Consider the following 18,315-nt stretch of genomic DNA (forward strand, 5'->3'; position numbering starts at 1 on the left):
TATTAATTTTTCTTACAGCAGCGATAAATTCGGTCTGAAAAATGTTGATCCGGATTATTTGTTGCAGTATTTCTAATAAATCAAATTATATTGTATTCAATCTATTTTCATTAAGCAATGACTGTCTACATTTGAAATTTTTTACTATTTATTAAGCAACTTTGAAAATTGTTGATCCAACGGTGGCGTAATAAAACAGTAAAATCAGTAGCCACTGTTGGATCAGCAATTTTCAAAGTGACTTAATAAATAGTAAAAAAAATTCAGAAAAATGTAAAATTTGATCTCTAAGCACATATTAATATAGAGAATAAGATGAACGGTTTGGATCGACGTTTTGAATTTTGAAATTTCAAATTTGGACCGTATGCATATCGGGCCATATGCATACGAATGCACATTAGTCACTATATATATATGAGGGATCTAATTACACTATTTTATAATGACACAATATTTTTTACAAGTTATTTTTACAATTTCAAAATCCAAGCAGTTGATCCAAACCGTTCAACGTGATTTCCATATTAAAATATGCTTGAAGACCAAATTTTACATTTTTTTTTTTAAATTTGTTTACTATTTTGTAAGAATTTTTTAAAATCGTTGTTATTTAATATTTAAAAATTGTCTCTGGAAACAACAATATAGTTTTCCAGTAAAACATTTGCACATAAGACACATCCTAAAGAAACAGCACATCTCCTCAATTGAAATTTTGTTCTGAACCTTTAAAGGCGCCTTTATTTTCCAAATAAGACATTTCTAGTAAATTTGTCTCCACTTGCTGAATTCTGCATTCCTAACATTTGGTGCACCTGTCATTAAATGATGAGGGAGAACATTCACCTATATATATATATATATCCCTGTTTTCATTGTCAAAATCATGTCCTAATCATCAATTAATTCATTCAATATTAATGCCAAAGAAATTAAAAACAATAATGTAGAATATTCAACTCTTTAACTTTTGAAATTTCTGAACACATGTTATGTCCGAAAGCAATTTTTAGCTACAAATTAAACTCTAAGATAATGTAAAATAGATGAAGAGGAAATAAGTGGTGATTAAGAGATGAAATGTGGGTTGTTAATTCAAATTTAATTAATGTTATGGAGATCGAACATGACGGATTAGGATAGCTTCTTAAAGAGGCCAAACATATAAAAAATGTCAATTGAAAAATAGACTTGAGACTAGGGGTGCAAAGGGATCAGATACGGATCATATAGTGGTAAAACCATATCTGTATCCGTTTTAATTTTTTGGATAAGGATACGGATCGGATATTAGACGGATACGAATTGGATATCCGTAAATATATACATAAGTATTTTCATAATATATATTAAATTATATGGTATATATCTACTATTCGGATACAAAAAATTAAAATTCAATCCGCACAGATATTCAGATATCGGATATCCGTATTTAATTTTTGGATACAGATCCGAATACGGTCGGATATTATCTGATCCGTTTGCACACCTACTTGAGAATGACCCAATTAAAGTCCTTGCAAAAAAAAAGACACAAGAGGATGAGCTCCTTACTATTTCTTTTTATCATAAATATCAAGGTTCTGATATTACAAGGAATATTCTAATGTATGTATGTTGTATTCTCATAAAGGCATAAACATATACCACAAATCCTCAAGAAACAAACAATCAAAAGTCAAAACCAAAGGTGTGTGGGACCCAACTGACCAAGGAAGAAGGGTCAAGCTAGTTGATTGTTTGATGATCGAATTATAATTAGCCATACAAAGGGCGACAATAATGGCCATCTGTTACCTCTCTTTCTCCATCTCTCTCTGTTCTCCACAATTAATGTGATTGTTTTATCTCCTTAAAATTGAAAACATGAAGACACAACTTCACAAGCAACTCATAATTGCTATTTTTCTATTTACATCCTCACCGCTTACTTGGTCTACGGATACCTTACTTCCCGGCCAAAACATTACTACAGGTCAGTTTCTCATCTCGTCCAACAACACATTCAAGCTAGGCTTCTTCCAACCCAGCTCCTCCCCTGACCTTTTTATCGGTATATGGTACAGTGTTTCACCCAAAACTGTTGTGTGGGTTGCCAATCGAGAAAGTCCCTTGAACAACAGTTTTGGAATACTAACCATACATAACAACGGGTCTCTAGTGCTATATGATTCATCTGAAAGGATGATCTGGTCATCTAGTACTAACTCCACGAGTATTACAAATGATATTAGTACAATATTGCAACTGAATGATTCAGGCAATCTTGTACTGAAAGATCAAACAAATAATACTATCATATGGCAAAGCTTTGATCATCCAACAAACTCATTGATTGCTGGGATGAAACTTCGCAAGAGCTTGACAACTGGATCTGAAATGGTTCTTTCTTCATGGAAAAGCAGCACCAATCCATCAGAAGGGAACTATATGTACAAATTGGACACTAAAGGTGCTCCAGAGATTGTCATATGGGACAAGGACCGTGATCAAATTAGGTTCAGAACTGGAATGTGGAATGGGATATATTTTAGTGGGATGACCCAGATGTTAACTTATACTGATATGTTTACTTTCTTGCTTGTGAGAGATAAAGATGAGGTGTCATATGGATTCGAGGCTAAATCAACCCTGATTTTGTCCCGACTAATAATGAATGATGCTGGTGTAGTGCAGCGGTTGCTTTGGGATGCAGATCAACAGAGTTGGAAAGAGCTCTGGTCAATGCCAACAGATGAGTGTGATAACTATGGGAAATGTGGTGCTTTCAGTATATGTGAGACTAATAGTATGGGTGTTTGTAGTTGTCTCAGAGGATTTGAGGCAGTGACACCAACCAAGTGGAACATGAGAGATTATTCAGGAGGGTGCAAACGACAAACCCCAATAGGATGTACTGGTAACAGTGATGGGTTTTATGCTCTAAAAGGGGCGGAGTTACCATATTCCCATAATGCAACTGTAGATGCTAATATAAGTGTTGAGGAGTGCAGGAGGAGGTGCTTGATGAATTGTTCATGCTTGGCTTATTCCCCTTCAGATATAAGGGGAAAAGGAAGCGGGTGTGTTATGTGGAACACTGAACTGGTTGACATCAAGTATGTCACTGGTGGGCTAGACATCCTATATGTGAAGGTTTCAAAGTCTGAATTGGGTATAAATATCTTTATTTTCAAGAATTGTTTCTCTTCTATTGAAGGAAAAAAAAATTGGGTTTTGATAAATGCCTATATAAATGCAGGAACAAGTAACAAAAGGAAGCTGGCAATAATAATCGGAACAATAACAAGCATCATAATATCAGGTCTTTTAATATGCTTATTTGGATATCTACTCAAGAGGAAGAAGATGAAATCTACAAAACAAGGTAAACAGATTGTGCAAATCAAATTTACTGTAGCTTTGTGATCTCTAACCTTCATAATTTATTTAGAAATCATATTTTCTACAGATAAAACCAAAAAGTCCCTGTCACAAAATGACTCGGTCAAAGGTACAGACCTCCCTATTTTTGACATGGAGACGATATTGCAAGCCACTGACAATTTTTCAAAAACAAATGAAGTAGGACAAGGCGGTTTTGGCATTGTCTACAAGGTATTATTTTTATTTGAATCCTGCTCATGTTCAGCTTTAAGAAGACTTCTGACAATCTATCTTTTTCAAAAAAAAAAAAAAAATTGTCAAATGAAAGTATTTTGGATGACGAGGCGAGATAAGCATCTGAAATCAAAGATAGATGTAAAGTTTATTTCTGTTAAAACAAACTGAAAAGTTAACTAGTTATTATTCAAAATGATAACTTACAATATAAATTAGGGCAAGCTCCCTTGTGGCCAAGAAATTGCAGTGAAACGGCTCTCCATGAAATCATCACAAGGATTCAACGAGTTCATGAATGAAGTTACGCTGATTGCCAAGCTACAACATAGGAATCTTGTTAAACTCCTTGGATGCTACATTGACAACAACGAGCGAATATTAATCTACGAGTTCATGACCAACAAAAGTTTAGATTTCTTCATATTCAGTACGCAGCTGACTTCACAACATCATTTATTAATTGTTTCCGCTATTTGATCATTTATCAATTTATAATACCAAATAAAAGTATTGGTTTCAACTGTAACCTACAAATCTTACCCCAATCAAAGTTGTTTATAATTCATGGGAACTTGCAACAGATGCAGAGAAGCGTGCCTCTTTGAGTTGGAGAATGAGACTGGAAATTGTAACAGGAATTGCAAGAGGGCTTCTCTACCTCCATCACGATTCTAGATTCAATATAATCCATAGGGACCTCAAAGCAGCAAATGTTTTATTAGATGAAGAAATGAATCCTAAGATTTCAGATTTCGGCACTGCAAGATTGTTTGAAAGAGAACAGGCAGTAATAAGCACAGAAACAGTGATTGGCACTCGGTATGTACATTCAATTTTATGCTGCATATGGAATATGTTTAACTATTTTGCTTATTAATCACCTCTATTTGTATTTCTTATATATGAAGTGGATACATGTCTCCTGAGTACATCACAGAGGGTACATTTTCTGTCAAATCTGATGTGTATAGCTTTGGAGTAATACTCCTTGAGATTATATTTGGCAAGAGGAACCAGGGGAATCAAAACCTTCTTGCATATGTAAGTATTAATCTCATATTTTTTTTCTAATAATTTATATAGCAAAACTGATGTGATCAAAGATAATTTCTAACACATACCTCACTCATAATTCACACTCTAGGCTTGGAAATTTTGGGAGGAAGGAAACATTTTGAAACTACTTGATGAAGCACTAGAAAGCTCAGTTCTTACAATAGAGCTATCAAGATTCATGCATGTGGGTCTTTTATGTGTGCAAGAATACCCCGATGATAGGCCATCGATGTCATCAGTTGTCATGATGTTATCATGTGACCTGGAGCTACCAGCTCCAAAGAAACCCTTATTTTGCAGAAGCATTGGATCAGAGTTTGATACTGATAGCAACTTGTACAAGTATGACTTGATTAGTGTAGACCAATTGAGCATAACGAGAGTAGAAGGTCGCTAGATAATCTAGGAGAAGGTAGTGAAGCTCTCATGAAAATGCTCCTACATTTGAATAGCAAAGATGGTGTTACTCATTTGGGGTTTGTTAAAAATTTACAATGCTTTTTTTTACATGGATGTTGGCTACGGTGCTACGCATAGCATAGAGGGCCTCCATGCAACGGCTCAATATTTGAGTTTTCAAAATTTTAACGGTCGATCCGAACCGTTTAACATGATCTCCAAATGAATATGTGCTTGCAAACCAAATTTTACATTTTTTGAAATTTTTTTTTTTTTTACTCTTTTTTTTAGATAGGTAGAAAATCACTTGATCTGAAAATTATGTACCATTTACATCAAGTGATTTTCTATCTATCTAAAAAAATAGGAAAAAAAATTCCAAAAAAAATGTAAAATTTGGTTTAGGGATAGGTTAGGGAGTTGTACATTTCACATAACAAAATATCATGAAACAATAATTGCATTTGATACATCATTGACTTAACTAATATACAACGTTTTTGAGGAAGAATGAATCAAACAAATATTGAGATAGCAGTAGATGCAAGTTTTTTCTTTCTGTAATTTTTCTTAGAGAACTTAATATTCTACCAATAGTCAATAGATGCATCGATCCCTGCAGAATTTTCAAATTGAAAATATGGCCTGAATAAATAGAGAGACTAGTGACTTTCTTTGATGGTTGACAGGCTATGAATTCAAGTATAACATTCAACGCAATAATAGCTGTGCGTCTAGAAGCCCACTATATTGACCAGGAGAGCAACCAAAAATTTAAGATTGGACTGGAGGAATAAGTGTCATGTATTTCATGTTATGACGAAACTAATAATAATAATCTTTATAAAAATTAAGAATTTAAAAAAGGTTAAAAATAAAAAAAATCAATTCATAATGGGAGCTTAGTCCCTTTTCCCAATTTTTGTATTAATAGGAAATAAAAAGCCATGGTAAGGTCAGAATTTTGAAATATTAAGATGGTAACTAAAATTTTTTGGAGATATCTCAGGGGATGTGAATTACTGCGGTATTCCCAGCCGAGCCAAAATAATTTATGAGCCTATTTGGAATATAGAGGGGCCTGCTTTGAGATTCGTGCCAGATTAAAATGGACAACTCATATCTCACTACAAATGACAAACGTAAATATAATGTTTTTTCACAAAACAAATGCACAACAAAGTACCAGAATAATTTTCAAAAGAAAATTTAACAGCATTTTTTTACTAAAGATTTAATTCACACTTCCACGACTCAAATCAATCCTCCGTCATATTTTCAACAATTTTCAACAATTACACTGTCAAGCACTCAAGCTAGCTCACATGCAGTTCTATTGACCTGATCAAATGAAAATAAGAAAAATATCAAGACTACATACGTACGTACCAATTGAATGTTAGGTTAGGGTGTTGTTGTACATTTCACATAACAAAATATCATGAAACAATAATTGCATTTGACACATCATTGACTTAACTAAAATATACAACGTTTCCGAGGAAGAATGAGTCCAACAAATATTGACATAGCAGTAGATGCAAGTTTTTTTTTTCTTTCTGCATTTTTTCTTAGATTGAGAACTTAATTGTCTACCAATAGATGCTTCCTTGCAGAATTTTCAACATGGAAATATGGCCTGAATAAATAGAGAGACTTCTTTGATGGTTGACAGGCTATGAATTCAAGTATAACATTCAAGACAATAATAGAGGTTAGTGTCTGGAAGCCAACTGTATTGACCAGGAGAGAGCAACCAAAAATTTAAGATTGAAGGACTGGAGGAATAAGTGTCATCATGTTATGACGAAACTAATAATAATATTTTTTATAAAAAATAAGAATTTAAAAGGTTAAAAATTAAAAAATTCAATTCATAATGGGAGCTTACTCCCTTTTCATGATTTTTGTATTAATAGGAAATAAAATTAGCATGAAATAGAAATATCTCACTTCGTAGATTCAAATAGAAAGGATTTGAACAGTCTGGATTTTCAAAAAAGCCTGGTAAGGTCAGAATTTTGAAATATTAAGATGGTAACTAAATTTTTTTTGGAGATATCTCAGGGAATGTGAATTCCTGCGGTATTCCCAGCCGAGCCAAAATCATTTATGAGCCTATTTGGAATATAGAGGTGGCTGCTTTGAGATTCGTGCCAGATTAAAATGGACAACTCATATCTCACTACACATGACAAAGCATACGTAAATTTTTATCAGGCTCCTAAAGAGAACCCAATTATGGGCCTCACATATCAGCCCGTTTGCAAAACCCAAGAGGGTTTTACTTCTTTCCCATTCTCCCCTGAATATCATTTCACTAAAGTAACTCAAATGTCGAGATCAGTTCCGAACCGTTAGATCTGTGACGACACAAATATTATAGTAGCCCCGTGCATTCCACCTCGACCCAACAGTCCAGATCTAAACATAAATTTTATTATTTTTTTGTTGTTCTTTATGATACTTTTTCTTAGACATTCTTCGTATAAATGTATGAAGTAATGTATGAAGTGTTAAATCTAAGGTATACTTAGCATTGATTTTTCATTTTATTTAGTTAGTATGGTTTATTTTGAAATTTAGTTTAGTATTTTTATTTTGAAATTTAGTTTAGCATTTTTGATTAAAAAAAATGGACTGATAGAAGTTCTAACAGTCTAAAAGTTAAACTGCCAGGAGTCCTGATAGTTTGGGTATTTTTCAAATTTTTTTATAAAACCACGGATATTTTTGTAATTTTTTATTTTATGGGGGATAACTGGATATTAATAAAAAAAAATCAGTATTCTTTAATGCATGAAGAGCTAAATATGATTTAATGATATAACTAAATTTTATTAATTTTCATAGCATGTAGTCTTTTTATTGCATTCTATAACAAACATTAAAGAGCTAAATATGATTTAATGATATAACTAAATTTTATTAATTTTCATAGCATGTAGTCTTTTTCTTGCATTCTATAACAAACGACTCGTCATCTTATCTCAATTATTAATGGGTAAATTTCGTCAGAGGTCACTAAACTTTGTAATTTGTCACGAATTGGTCAATCAATTTTAATTTGTCTCAATTAAGTCGCTCAACTTTTCATTTGTTTCAAATTGATCATTCTATAACTTTACCATCCAAAACGCTAACGAAATATACCCATTCCGTCCAAAATGCTAATGGAATATGCACATTCCGTCCAAAATTTTAACAGAATGAGCATATTCCGTTCAAAATACTAACAAAATAAAAATAGCATTCCGTTAGCATTTTTGATGAAAAAGTTATAAAGTGGCCAATTTGAGATAAATAAAAAGTTGAGTGACTTGATTGGAACAAATCAAAGTTGAGTGATTAATTCATGACAAAGTACAAAGTTTAGTGATATCTGGAGAAATTTACCCATTATTATAATTACTGCAGAATCAAAACAAGGTATCTTGAAAGTATTAGTATGGAAATAAATCTGCTGTGATTCTTCATTAATCACATGACCCTGTTATTCCAAATCCAACCCTTTACTTTATGGAATGTACAAATCTCCAAATTAGTAGTTTTCTGTGCACTAATTTCGAAATAAATGAAGGAATGGATTCCTGTGATTCCTTAAGAATCACAGCAGATTTATTTCCGTATTAGTATGGTCTGTATGGATAGGATAAATACTATATTACGGAAAATACGTAATAACAAAGTTTTTGAGGGTGATATATGAAATTCTCCCAAAATTAATGGCCCAGTTTGCTCTGAGTCTAATTAGGATTTCTGAGATCATTGACTTTGGTATTCGTAGTGGTATTTTTTTTCGATCTATACGAATCTGAAACCGATATCAAAATTTGTTTACTATTTTGTGAGACTTTTTGAAAATCATTGTTTTTCAATTCTCTGGAAATAAACAAAATAGTTTTCAAGTAAAACAGCACATCCTCAATTGACGTATTTCCTGAGTCAAGATTTTATTCTCAACGCGCCTTTATTTTCCAAATAAGACATTTCTAAGTAATGTTGTCTCCACTTGCTGAATTCTCATATGGCATTCCTAACATTTGGTCCCACCAGTATTAAAATGAGAGAGAACATTCACCTGTATATATCCCTGTTCATGTCAAAATCATGTCCTAATCATCAATTAATTTATTCAATATTAATGCAAAAAAAAAAAAATTAAATTGCAATAATGTAGAATATTGGGAATATTCAACATGATAAATCTCATTTACCAATGAGAACCGAATTAGTCTGTTAGTTTTGAAATTTCTGAACACATGTTATTTCCGAAAGCAATTTTTAGCTACAAATTAAACTCTAAGATAATGTAAAATAGATGAAGAGGAAATAAGTGGTGAATAAGAGATCAAATCTGGGTTGTTAATTCAAATTTAATTAATGTTATGGAGGTTGAACATGACGGATTAGGATAACTTTTAAAGGGTTAAACAGATAACAAATGTCAATTGAAAAATAGACTTGAGACTGACCCAATTAAAGTCCTGGCAAGAATAAGGATACAAGAGGATGAGCTCCTTACTATTTCTTTTTATCATAAGTATCAAGGTTCTGATATTATAAGGAATATTCTAATTGCATTAAATTAGGCAGTTTTTAATGATATATTTCAAAAATTAGTAAAGGAAAGTAAATCACATAAAGATAATAAAAATCTTATGTATGTTGCATAATAAAAATTAGTAATGGAATCGGAAGACTAGATCCGAAATATCTACAGGTAGATAGATATCCAGATCCAGACCCGAACACTTTTAGGGTACGGGTCCAAATATAATAGTATTCGGACCCTACCCGACCCGATAGCACCTCTAGTTGCATTCTCATAAAGGCATAAACATATACCACAAATCCTCAAGAAACAAACAATCAAAGTCAAAGGTGTGTGGAACCCAACTGACCAAGGAAGAAGGGTCAAGCTAGTTGATTGTTTGATGATCAAATTATAATTAGCCATACAAAGGGTGACAATAATGGCCATCTGTTACCTCTCTTTCTCCATCTCTCTCTGTTCCCCACAATTAATTTAATTGTTTTATCTCCTTAAAATTGAAAACATGAAGACACGACTTCACAAGCAACTCATAATTGCTATTTTTCTATTTGCATCCTCACCGCTTACTTGGTCTACAGATATCCTACTTCCCGGCCAAAACATAACTACAAGACAGTTTCTCATCTCGTCCAACAACACATTCAAGCTAGGCTTCTTCCAACCCAGCTCCTCCCCTGACCTTTTTATCGGTATATGGTACAGTGTTTCACCAGAAACTGTTGTGTGGGTTGCCAATCGAGAAAGTCCCTTGAACAACAGTTTTGGAATACTAACCATACATAACAACGGGTCTCTAGTGCTATATGATTCATCTCAAAGGATGGTCTGGTCATCTAGTACTAACTCGACAAGTATTACAAATGATACTAGTACAATATTGCAACTGAATGATTCAGGAAATCTTGTACTGAAAGATCAAACAAGTAATACTATCATATGGCAAAGCTTTGATCATCCAACAAACTCATTGATTGCTGGGATGAAACTTCGCAAGAGCTTGACAACTGGATTTGAAATGGTGCTTTCTTCATGGAAAAGCAGCACCAATCCATCAAAAGGGAACTACACGCACAAGTTGGACACTAAAGGTGTTCCAGAGATTATCATATCGAACCAGGACCTTAATCAAATTAGGTTCAGAAGTGGAATGTGGAATGGGATATATTTTAGTGGGATGACCCAAATATTAACTTATAGTGATATGTTTACTTTCTTGCTTGTGAGAGATAAAGATGAGGTGTCATATGGATTCGAGGCTAAATCAACCCTGATTTTGTCCCGACTAGTAATGAATGATGCTGGTATAGCGCAGCGGTTGCTTTGGGACCCAGATCAACAGAGTTGGAAAGAGCTCTGGTCAGTACCAATAGATGAGTGTGATAACTATAGAAAATGTGGTGCTTTCAGTATATGTCAGCCTAATAGTATGGGTGTTTGTAGTTGTCTCAGAGGATTTGAGGCAGTGACACAAACCAAGTGGAACATGAGAGATTATTCAGGAGGGTGCAAACGACAAACCCCAATTGGATGTACTGGTAACAGTGATGGGTTTTATGCTCTAAAAGAGGTCAAGTTACCATATTCCCATAATGCAACTGTAGATGCTAATATAAGTGTTGAGGAGTGCAGGAGGAGGTGCTTGATGAATTGTTCATGCTTGGCTTATTCCCCTTCAGATATAAGGGGAAAAGGAAGCGGGTGTGTTATGTGGAACACTGAACTGGTTGACATCAAGTATGTCACTGGTGGGCTAGACATCCTATATGTGAAGGTTTCAAAGTCTGAATTGGGTATAAATATCTTTATTTTCATGAATTGTTTCTCTTCTATTGAAGGGAAAAAAAATTGGGTTTTGATAAATGCCTATATAAATGCAGGAACAAGTAACAAAAGGAAGCTGGTAATAATAATCGGAACAATAACAAGCATCATAATATCAGGTCTTTTAATAAGCTTATTTGGATATCTACTCAAGAGGAAGAAGATGAAATCTACAAAACAAGGTAAACAGATTGTGCAAATCAAATTTACTGTAGCTTTGTGATCTCTAACCTTCATAATTTATTTAGAAATCATATTTTCTATAGATAAAACCAAAAGGTCCCTGGCACAAAATGACTCGGTCAAAGGTACAGACCTCCCTATTTTTGACATGGAGACGATATTGCAAGCCACTGACAATTTTTCAAAAACAAATGAAGTAGGACAAGGCGGTTTTGGCATTGTCTACAAGGTATTATTTTTATTTGAATCCTGCTCATGTTCAGCTTTAAGAAGGCTTCTGACAATCTATCTTTTTCAAAAAAAAAAATTGTCAAATGAAAGTATTTTGGATGATGAGGCGAGATAAGCATCTGAAATCAAAGATAGATGTAAAGTTTATTTCTGTTAAAGCATACTGAAAAGTTAACTAGTTATTATTCAAAATGATAACTTACAATATAAATTAGGGCAAGCTCCCTTGTGGCCAAGAAATTGCAGTGAAACGGCTCTCCATGAAATCATCACAAGGATTCAACGAGTTCATGAATGAAGTTACTCTGATTGCCAAGCTACAACATAGGAATCTTGTTAAACTCCATGGATGCTACATTGACAACAACGAGCGAATATTAATCTACGAGTTCATGACCAACAAAAGTTTAGATTTCTTCATATTCAGTACGCAGCTGACTTCACAACATCATTTATTAATTGTTTCCGCTATTTGATCATTTATCAATTTATAATACCAAATGCAAGTATTGGTTTCAACTGTAACCTACAAATCTTACCCCAATCAAAGTTGTTTATAATTCATGGGAACTTGCAACAGATGCAGAGAAGCGTGCCTCTTTGAGTTGGAGAATGAGACTGGAAATTGTAACAGGGATTGCAAGAGGGCTTCTCTACCTTCATCACGATTCTAGATTCAATATAATCCATAGGGACCTCAAAGCAGCAAATGTTTTATTAGATGAAGAGATGAATCCTAAGATTTCAGATTTCGGCACTGCAAGATTGTTTGAAAGAGAACAGGCAGTAATAAGCACAGAAACAGTGATTGGCACTCGGTATGTACATTCAATTTTCTATATGATGTATATAGAATATGTTAAACTGTTTTGTTTATTAATTTCCTCTATTTGTATTTCTTATATATGAAGTGGATACATGTCTCCTGAGTATATCACAGAGGGTAAATTTTCTGTCAAATCTGATGTGTATAGCTTTGGAGTAATACTCCTTGAGATTATATTTGGCAAGAGGAACCAGGGGAATCAAAACCTTATTGTACATGTAAGTATTAATCGCGTATTTTTTTTTAATAATTTATATAGCAAAACTGATGTGATCAAAAATAATGTCTAACACATACCTCACTCATAATTCACACTCTAGGCTTGGAAATTTTGGGAGGAAGAAAACATTTTGAAACTACTTGATGAAGCACTAGAAAGCTCAGTTCTTACAATAGAGCTATCAAGATTCATGCATGTGGGTCTTTTATGTGTGCAAGAATGCTCCGATGATAGGCCATCGATGTCATCAGTTGTCATGATGTTATCATGTGACCTGGAGCTACCGACTCCAAAGAAACCCTCATTTTGCAGAAGCATTGGATCAGAGTTTGTTACTGATAGCAACTTGTACAAGTATGACTCGATTAGTGTAGACAAATTGACCATAACGAGAGTAGAAGGTCGCTAGAGAATCTAGGAGAAGGTAGTGAAGCTCTCATGAAAATGCTCCTACATTTGAATAACAAGGATGGTGTTACTCATTTGGGGTTTGTTAGGAATTTACATGAATGTTAGTTGTCTAGATTGATATTACTATCCTCCTAGATTACAATGCTTTTTTGTGGCCCTAGTTAATATATATATAGTTTAGTTAAGCTAAAATGATGAGCTGTGAAGTTGGATTAAATTTGAGTATTACATATGAGAAAGGTGCCCAAACTAGATAATAGTTTGAAAGTTTCAGGCACAATTGGGCACAGCTAGCAACTAAATATAAGAGCAAGAAAACTAATTACAAGTTGAATATATAAATCCTGCAATGGAGCACAGGAAAGAAAGAACAAAGTCATCCATCACTGTCCCAATAACACTAGCTTGTTAGGCCTCATCGATCCTCCATCATATTTTCAACAATTACACTGTCAAGCACTCAAGCTAGCTCACATGCAGTTCTATTGACCTGATCAAATGAAAATAAGAAAAATATCAAGACTACATACGTACCAATTGAATGTTAGGTTAGGGAGTTGTACATTTCACATAACAAAATATCATGAAACAATAATTGCATTTGATACATCATTGACTTAAATAAAATATACAACGTTTTTGAGGAAGAATGAATCCAACAAATATTGAGATAGCAGTAAATGCAAGTTTTTTTCTCTGTAATTTTTCTTAGAGAACTTAATTGTCTACCAATAGATGCTTCCTTGCAGAATTTTCAACATTGATATATGGCCTGAATAAATAGAGAGACTACTGACTTTCTTTGATGGTTGACAGGCTATGAATTCAAGTATAACATTCAACACAATAATAGATCAGATGGATCGATGCCGCATGTCTAGAAGCCAACTGTATTGACCAGGAGCGCAACCAAAAATTTAAGATTGAAGGACTGGAGGAATAAGTGTCATCATGTTACGACAGAACTAATAATAATATTTTTTTATAAAAAATAAGAATTTAAAAGGTTAAGAATAAAAAAATTCAATTCATAATGGGAGCTTAGTCCCTTTTCCCGATTTTTGTATTAATAGGAAATAAAAATAAATAAATTTTAAAAAATTGGCATGAAACAGAAATATCTCACTTCGTAAATTCAAAAAAGCCATGGTAAGGTCAGAATTTTGAAATATTAAGATGGTAACTAAAAAAATTTCAGAGATCTCAGGGGATGTGAATTCGTGCGGTATTCCCAACCGAGCCAAAATCATTTAGGAGCTATTTGGAATATAGAGGGGCCTGCTTTAAGATTTGTGCCAGATTAAAATGGACAACTCAAATCTCACTGCACATGACAAAGCATACGTAAATTTTATCAGGCTCCTAAAGAGAACCCAATTTTTCAGATCTCTGTTCCTATACTAATTACATCATCATTGGGCCTTTGCAACAGTAAATATAATGTTTTTTCACAAAACAAATGCACAACAAAGTACCAGAATAATTTTCAAAAGAAAATTTAACAGCATTTTTTTTACTAAAGATTTAATTCACACTTCCACAACTCAAATCAAGCTCTAGTAATTATTAGCTAGATTAAGATCAGACGGACAAAATTAATTCCATTAAAATCAAGGTCAGTACCCTCAAATACTTTGTTTTACAAATTAGGGGGAATTTCATGTATACCCCTCAAAAACTTCAATACTACGTATTTCCCCCTCAAAAGTTTGTAATATCATATTTACCCTTCAAAATTACAAAAACTCACATATTTACCCATTTCATCAATAAAATATATTAAATATATCTAAAAGTTATTAAATAATAATATTGAAGATTCTAAAATTCAATTCAGACAAGTATACCATCACTATCTCATTCTTCCTCTTTGGTTCTTCTTAACCTGTACGCAGCAAAGAAAATTATGAAGAAGGGTGACATTGCTTTCTTTCCTATTAGTAACAACAATAGGCTGTATAGGGTTCACATACTCTATTTTTAAATAATGAGCTCCAATTGTAATCAAGAGAAACACTGGAATTGAATGTCAGGATAGTTGGAATGCTTAAGATAGTTTTTATATTCTCTGTTTTTTTACCAGTGTAATCTCTATGTATCAGCCTAAGGGCTTCCATATCGAAAAAAAAAACAAAAGCAGGTTGCAAAGATGCAAGCTCTGTCTCCGGATTGGTATCCTCTGGCATTTCAAATATATATTTTGGCCAATTCATTTCAATTCGTTTAATATGGTTGGATATCATATAACTTTTTTCTTATTCTTTGACAAAAGAGGGCTGGGAGCCATGAACGAATTGGGAGCTGAGCTGAGCGATCAGATTCTGGCTCGTGATTCGGAAGGAATTCAAGAGACGTCTTAGAGTTTTTAGGAATGTATCTTGGTCAATCATGGCATAGAATTATTGGGGGAAGGGAAGTGAGATTATTGAGGGGAGGGCATAATATGAGTTGAGAATGGGAACGAGTAATCAAGCAAAAGAGATAGCAAGGTAGACTCTTGGTTGACAAGTTCTTGAATAAGCTGTAGAGAAAAAAATTTGGTTGGAGTAATTAGCGGGCACTTGGAGAAGAAGAATGAGAAAAGAAGGGTAGAATGGTCCAAAGTAAATTTTAGAGTATGAAATATTATTATTTAATTACTTTTAAGATATATTTAATATATTTTATTGATGAAATGGGTAAATATGTGAGTTTTTGTAATTTTGAAGGGTAAATATGATATTACAAACTTTTGAGGGGAAAATACGTAATATTGAAGTTTTTGAGGGATATACATGAAATTCCCCCTTAAAAAACAAAAAAAAATCGAAAGAGATGATGACTTACTCTAAAAGAAAGTTGAAGGGAAGTTTTTATGTTGCTTTTGTTTTTGTTTGTTGAATTTATACTTGCCATTTTAGGTCCAAAATGTAGCAAGTGTGCTTAAATTTGGGGATTTTGATTTTAAAGGGATAATTATTTTTTGATAAAATGAATTAATTTGTAGGGTAAAAGGTGAAGAATTTTTTAGCAGATCGTTGCAAAAAGAAAAATTAATCTTGAGAAGAAATGAAACAGAAGGGATAAAGCAGATCATTGCAATAAAAAAATTAAATAATCATAAAGAAAATAAGCAATTGAAAACGAATTTTCCAGATATAAACACCAGCACCAAATAAAACAGGTATAGAGTGTGTTGTGAAGACCCTCAGAAAATCTTATAAATGTATTTCATCAGACTGTTCTCTGGGACCCATATAAGAATGCACATAAATAAAAACGTTTTCTTGTCTATCCCACTCTTTATAAAGAATATGAGCATCTCCATCCCAATTGTAAATGAAATTCATATCACCTAAGTTAACTTAAACGGTGCGTTAATGCAGAGGATTCAAACTCATTGCATATGTACCATTCAAAGCCACAAAATATCATCACAAACCCTAAACCCTAATCTTTTGACGATCCAAACACACTGTAAAGTCTCTAGTCATAAGTCATAACTGTTATACAAAATCACTGTTTTTGGATGGTTCAGGTCTTCTATAAAACAGTAATTTCTACTTATAAAAAAAATTGTAAAAATTTTGAAAAAATATAAAATTTGGTCTCCAAGCATATTCCTTTGACTTGATCGATAGTACAGAACAATCTGCACTAGGCATAGTACCATAGCCTATGAAACAATATAATGAGGCATTCTAAGGGTCAAGATTTTAACACAGCAGTTTTGGCTTAAGATAGCACATGTGGACTATAGAATAAAAACATCACTGGATATGGTTAGTGCGCTGCATGAAGTAAAAATGACTCTGGTAATATATTTACTAGATTTTAACCCTACTCTACATTCTTATTGGGCTTCAACAAAGAACACATTTTCCTTTTCAGATCCACGCTCTGACACAAATTATATCATCATTAGGTCTCCACAACAACAAATATTATCAAAATTCACAAATGATGATTATATAAGAAGCAAGTATTTGACAAAATCACTTGGATCTACAAAACATAAATTAGCAAACATTACAAGCACAGAAAAGAAAAGTTCTCCGATAAAATTATCGACCATCAGGTAAATCAATCGAAAAGAGGAGATTTAATGAGAAGAGATTGTTTTTTCTTTTTTTCTTTTTTGGTACCTGAAGATTGAGAAGTGAAGTGCTCTACTACTTGCTAGAAGATGCAAACGGAAGAAGAAGAGGTATTTCTTTCTTTCTCTTTGCAGAGGTCCCAATGGAAGAGTCCAGAACTCCACATCCTCTGAAGTAACCAAAATTTGACTATACATTAAGTTACCAACCCTTTTTGAAATTATATTTTTTTTTCAAAAAAAGGTGCAGAATCTTTTAGTCTGTGTTAGTAAGATGAAAAATTACAAAAAGATCAGTTTTACTGAAACTTGCAAAGAACACATAAATTTAAGCAAAAACTGTAAAATTTTAAAAACAAAATTAAGTAAATGACATATTCAATGCAGTACTATTTGGAGTTATTGCATCTTAATAAAAAACAATAATGAAGAAATGTAACAGAAGGGGCAAAACAGAACATTTCCAAAAAAACAAAATTAAAGAATCATAGACTGTTGTGAAGACCCTCAGTAAATCTCATAATTGAATTTCATCACACTGTTCTTTGGGGCCCATATAAACATTGAACATAAATGAAACTTTTTTTTTGTCTATCCTGCTCTTTATAAAGAATAAGAGCATGTCCATCCCAATTGCATATGAAATTCATGTCACCTAAGGTAACTCAAAGGGTGAGGTAATGCATAGGATACAGACTCATTAGTGTTTTCAACCCTCCTTTTCTGTAGTAGTGTAGATTTCAACATAACTCTGCCTGTGTAGTTTCTACGCAGCCAGCCTGTCCCAAGCTAGGAAAAAGGAGGGTTTGTGATAGGCTTAGCGAGTCAGCAGTAAAAAAAACAGCCTCTTTATGGAAATGAAACCCTCAGAAATTGGGTAATAGTAGTCCCTGTTTTGCTACTCCAACTTGTTTGGGAATAAAGGC

The 18,315-nt window shown here is 33.3% G+C and overlaps 1 protein-coding gene and 1 long non-coding RNA gene across 9 annotated transcripts in view; one reads left to right on the top strand and one right to left on the bottom strand.

Moving 5' to 3' along the window:
• The window catches only part of LOC144560333 (uncharacterized), a 62,121-nt gene that overhangs the window by 38,223 nt on the left and 5,583 nt on the right, over window positions 1-18,315 (bottom strand). The window contains exon 2 of one of the 4 annotated variants that reach the window (XR_013513366.1): window positions 16,938-17,650. This is a non-coding gene — a long non-coding RNA (uncharacterized LOC144560333). Of the gene's footprint in view, window positions 1-16,302; window positions 17,651-18,315 lie in introns of those variants that run through there. The other 3 variants (XR_013513368.1, XR_013513365.1, XR_013513367.1) reach the window with 3 other exon arrangements.
• Window positions 1,793-13,506, top strand: LOC144560327 (receptor-like serine/threonine-protein kinase SD1-7). 5 transcript variants are annotated; one of them, XM_078309489.1, is made up of 8 exons: window positions 1,799-3,160; window positions 3,248-3,373; window positions 3,440-3,603; window positions 3,826-4,036; window positions 4,191-4,428; window positions 4,518-4,650; window positions 4,754-5,007; window positions 13,273-13,506. In XM_078309489.1, exons 1-8 carry the CDS (start codon window positions 1,873-1,875, stop codon window positions 13,310-13,312), a joined length of 2,454 nt encoding a protein of 817 aa, XP_078165615.1. In that variant the 5' UTR covers window positions 1,799-1,872; the 3' UTR covers window positions 13,313-13,506. The 5 variants fall into 5 exon arrangements, with proteins under 5 accessions (XP_078165614.1, XP_078165615.1, XP_078165613.1 ...); XM_078309488.1 differs by lacking the exon at window positions 4,754-5,007 and having other exon boundaries at window positions 1,793-3,160; window positions 13,004-13,506; XM_078309487.1 differs by lacking the exon at window positions 13,273-13,506 and having other exon boundaries at window positions 4,754-5,276.

Source organism: Carex rostrata, chromosome 10 (genome assembly GCF_964058835.1).
Source record: "Carex rostrata chromosome 10, lpCarRost1.2, whole genome shotgun sequence".
Classification (NCBI taxonomy): domain Eukaryota; kingdom Viridiplantae; phylum Streptophyta; class Magnoliopsida; order Poales; family Cyperaceae; genus Carex; species Carex rostrata.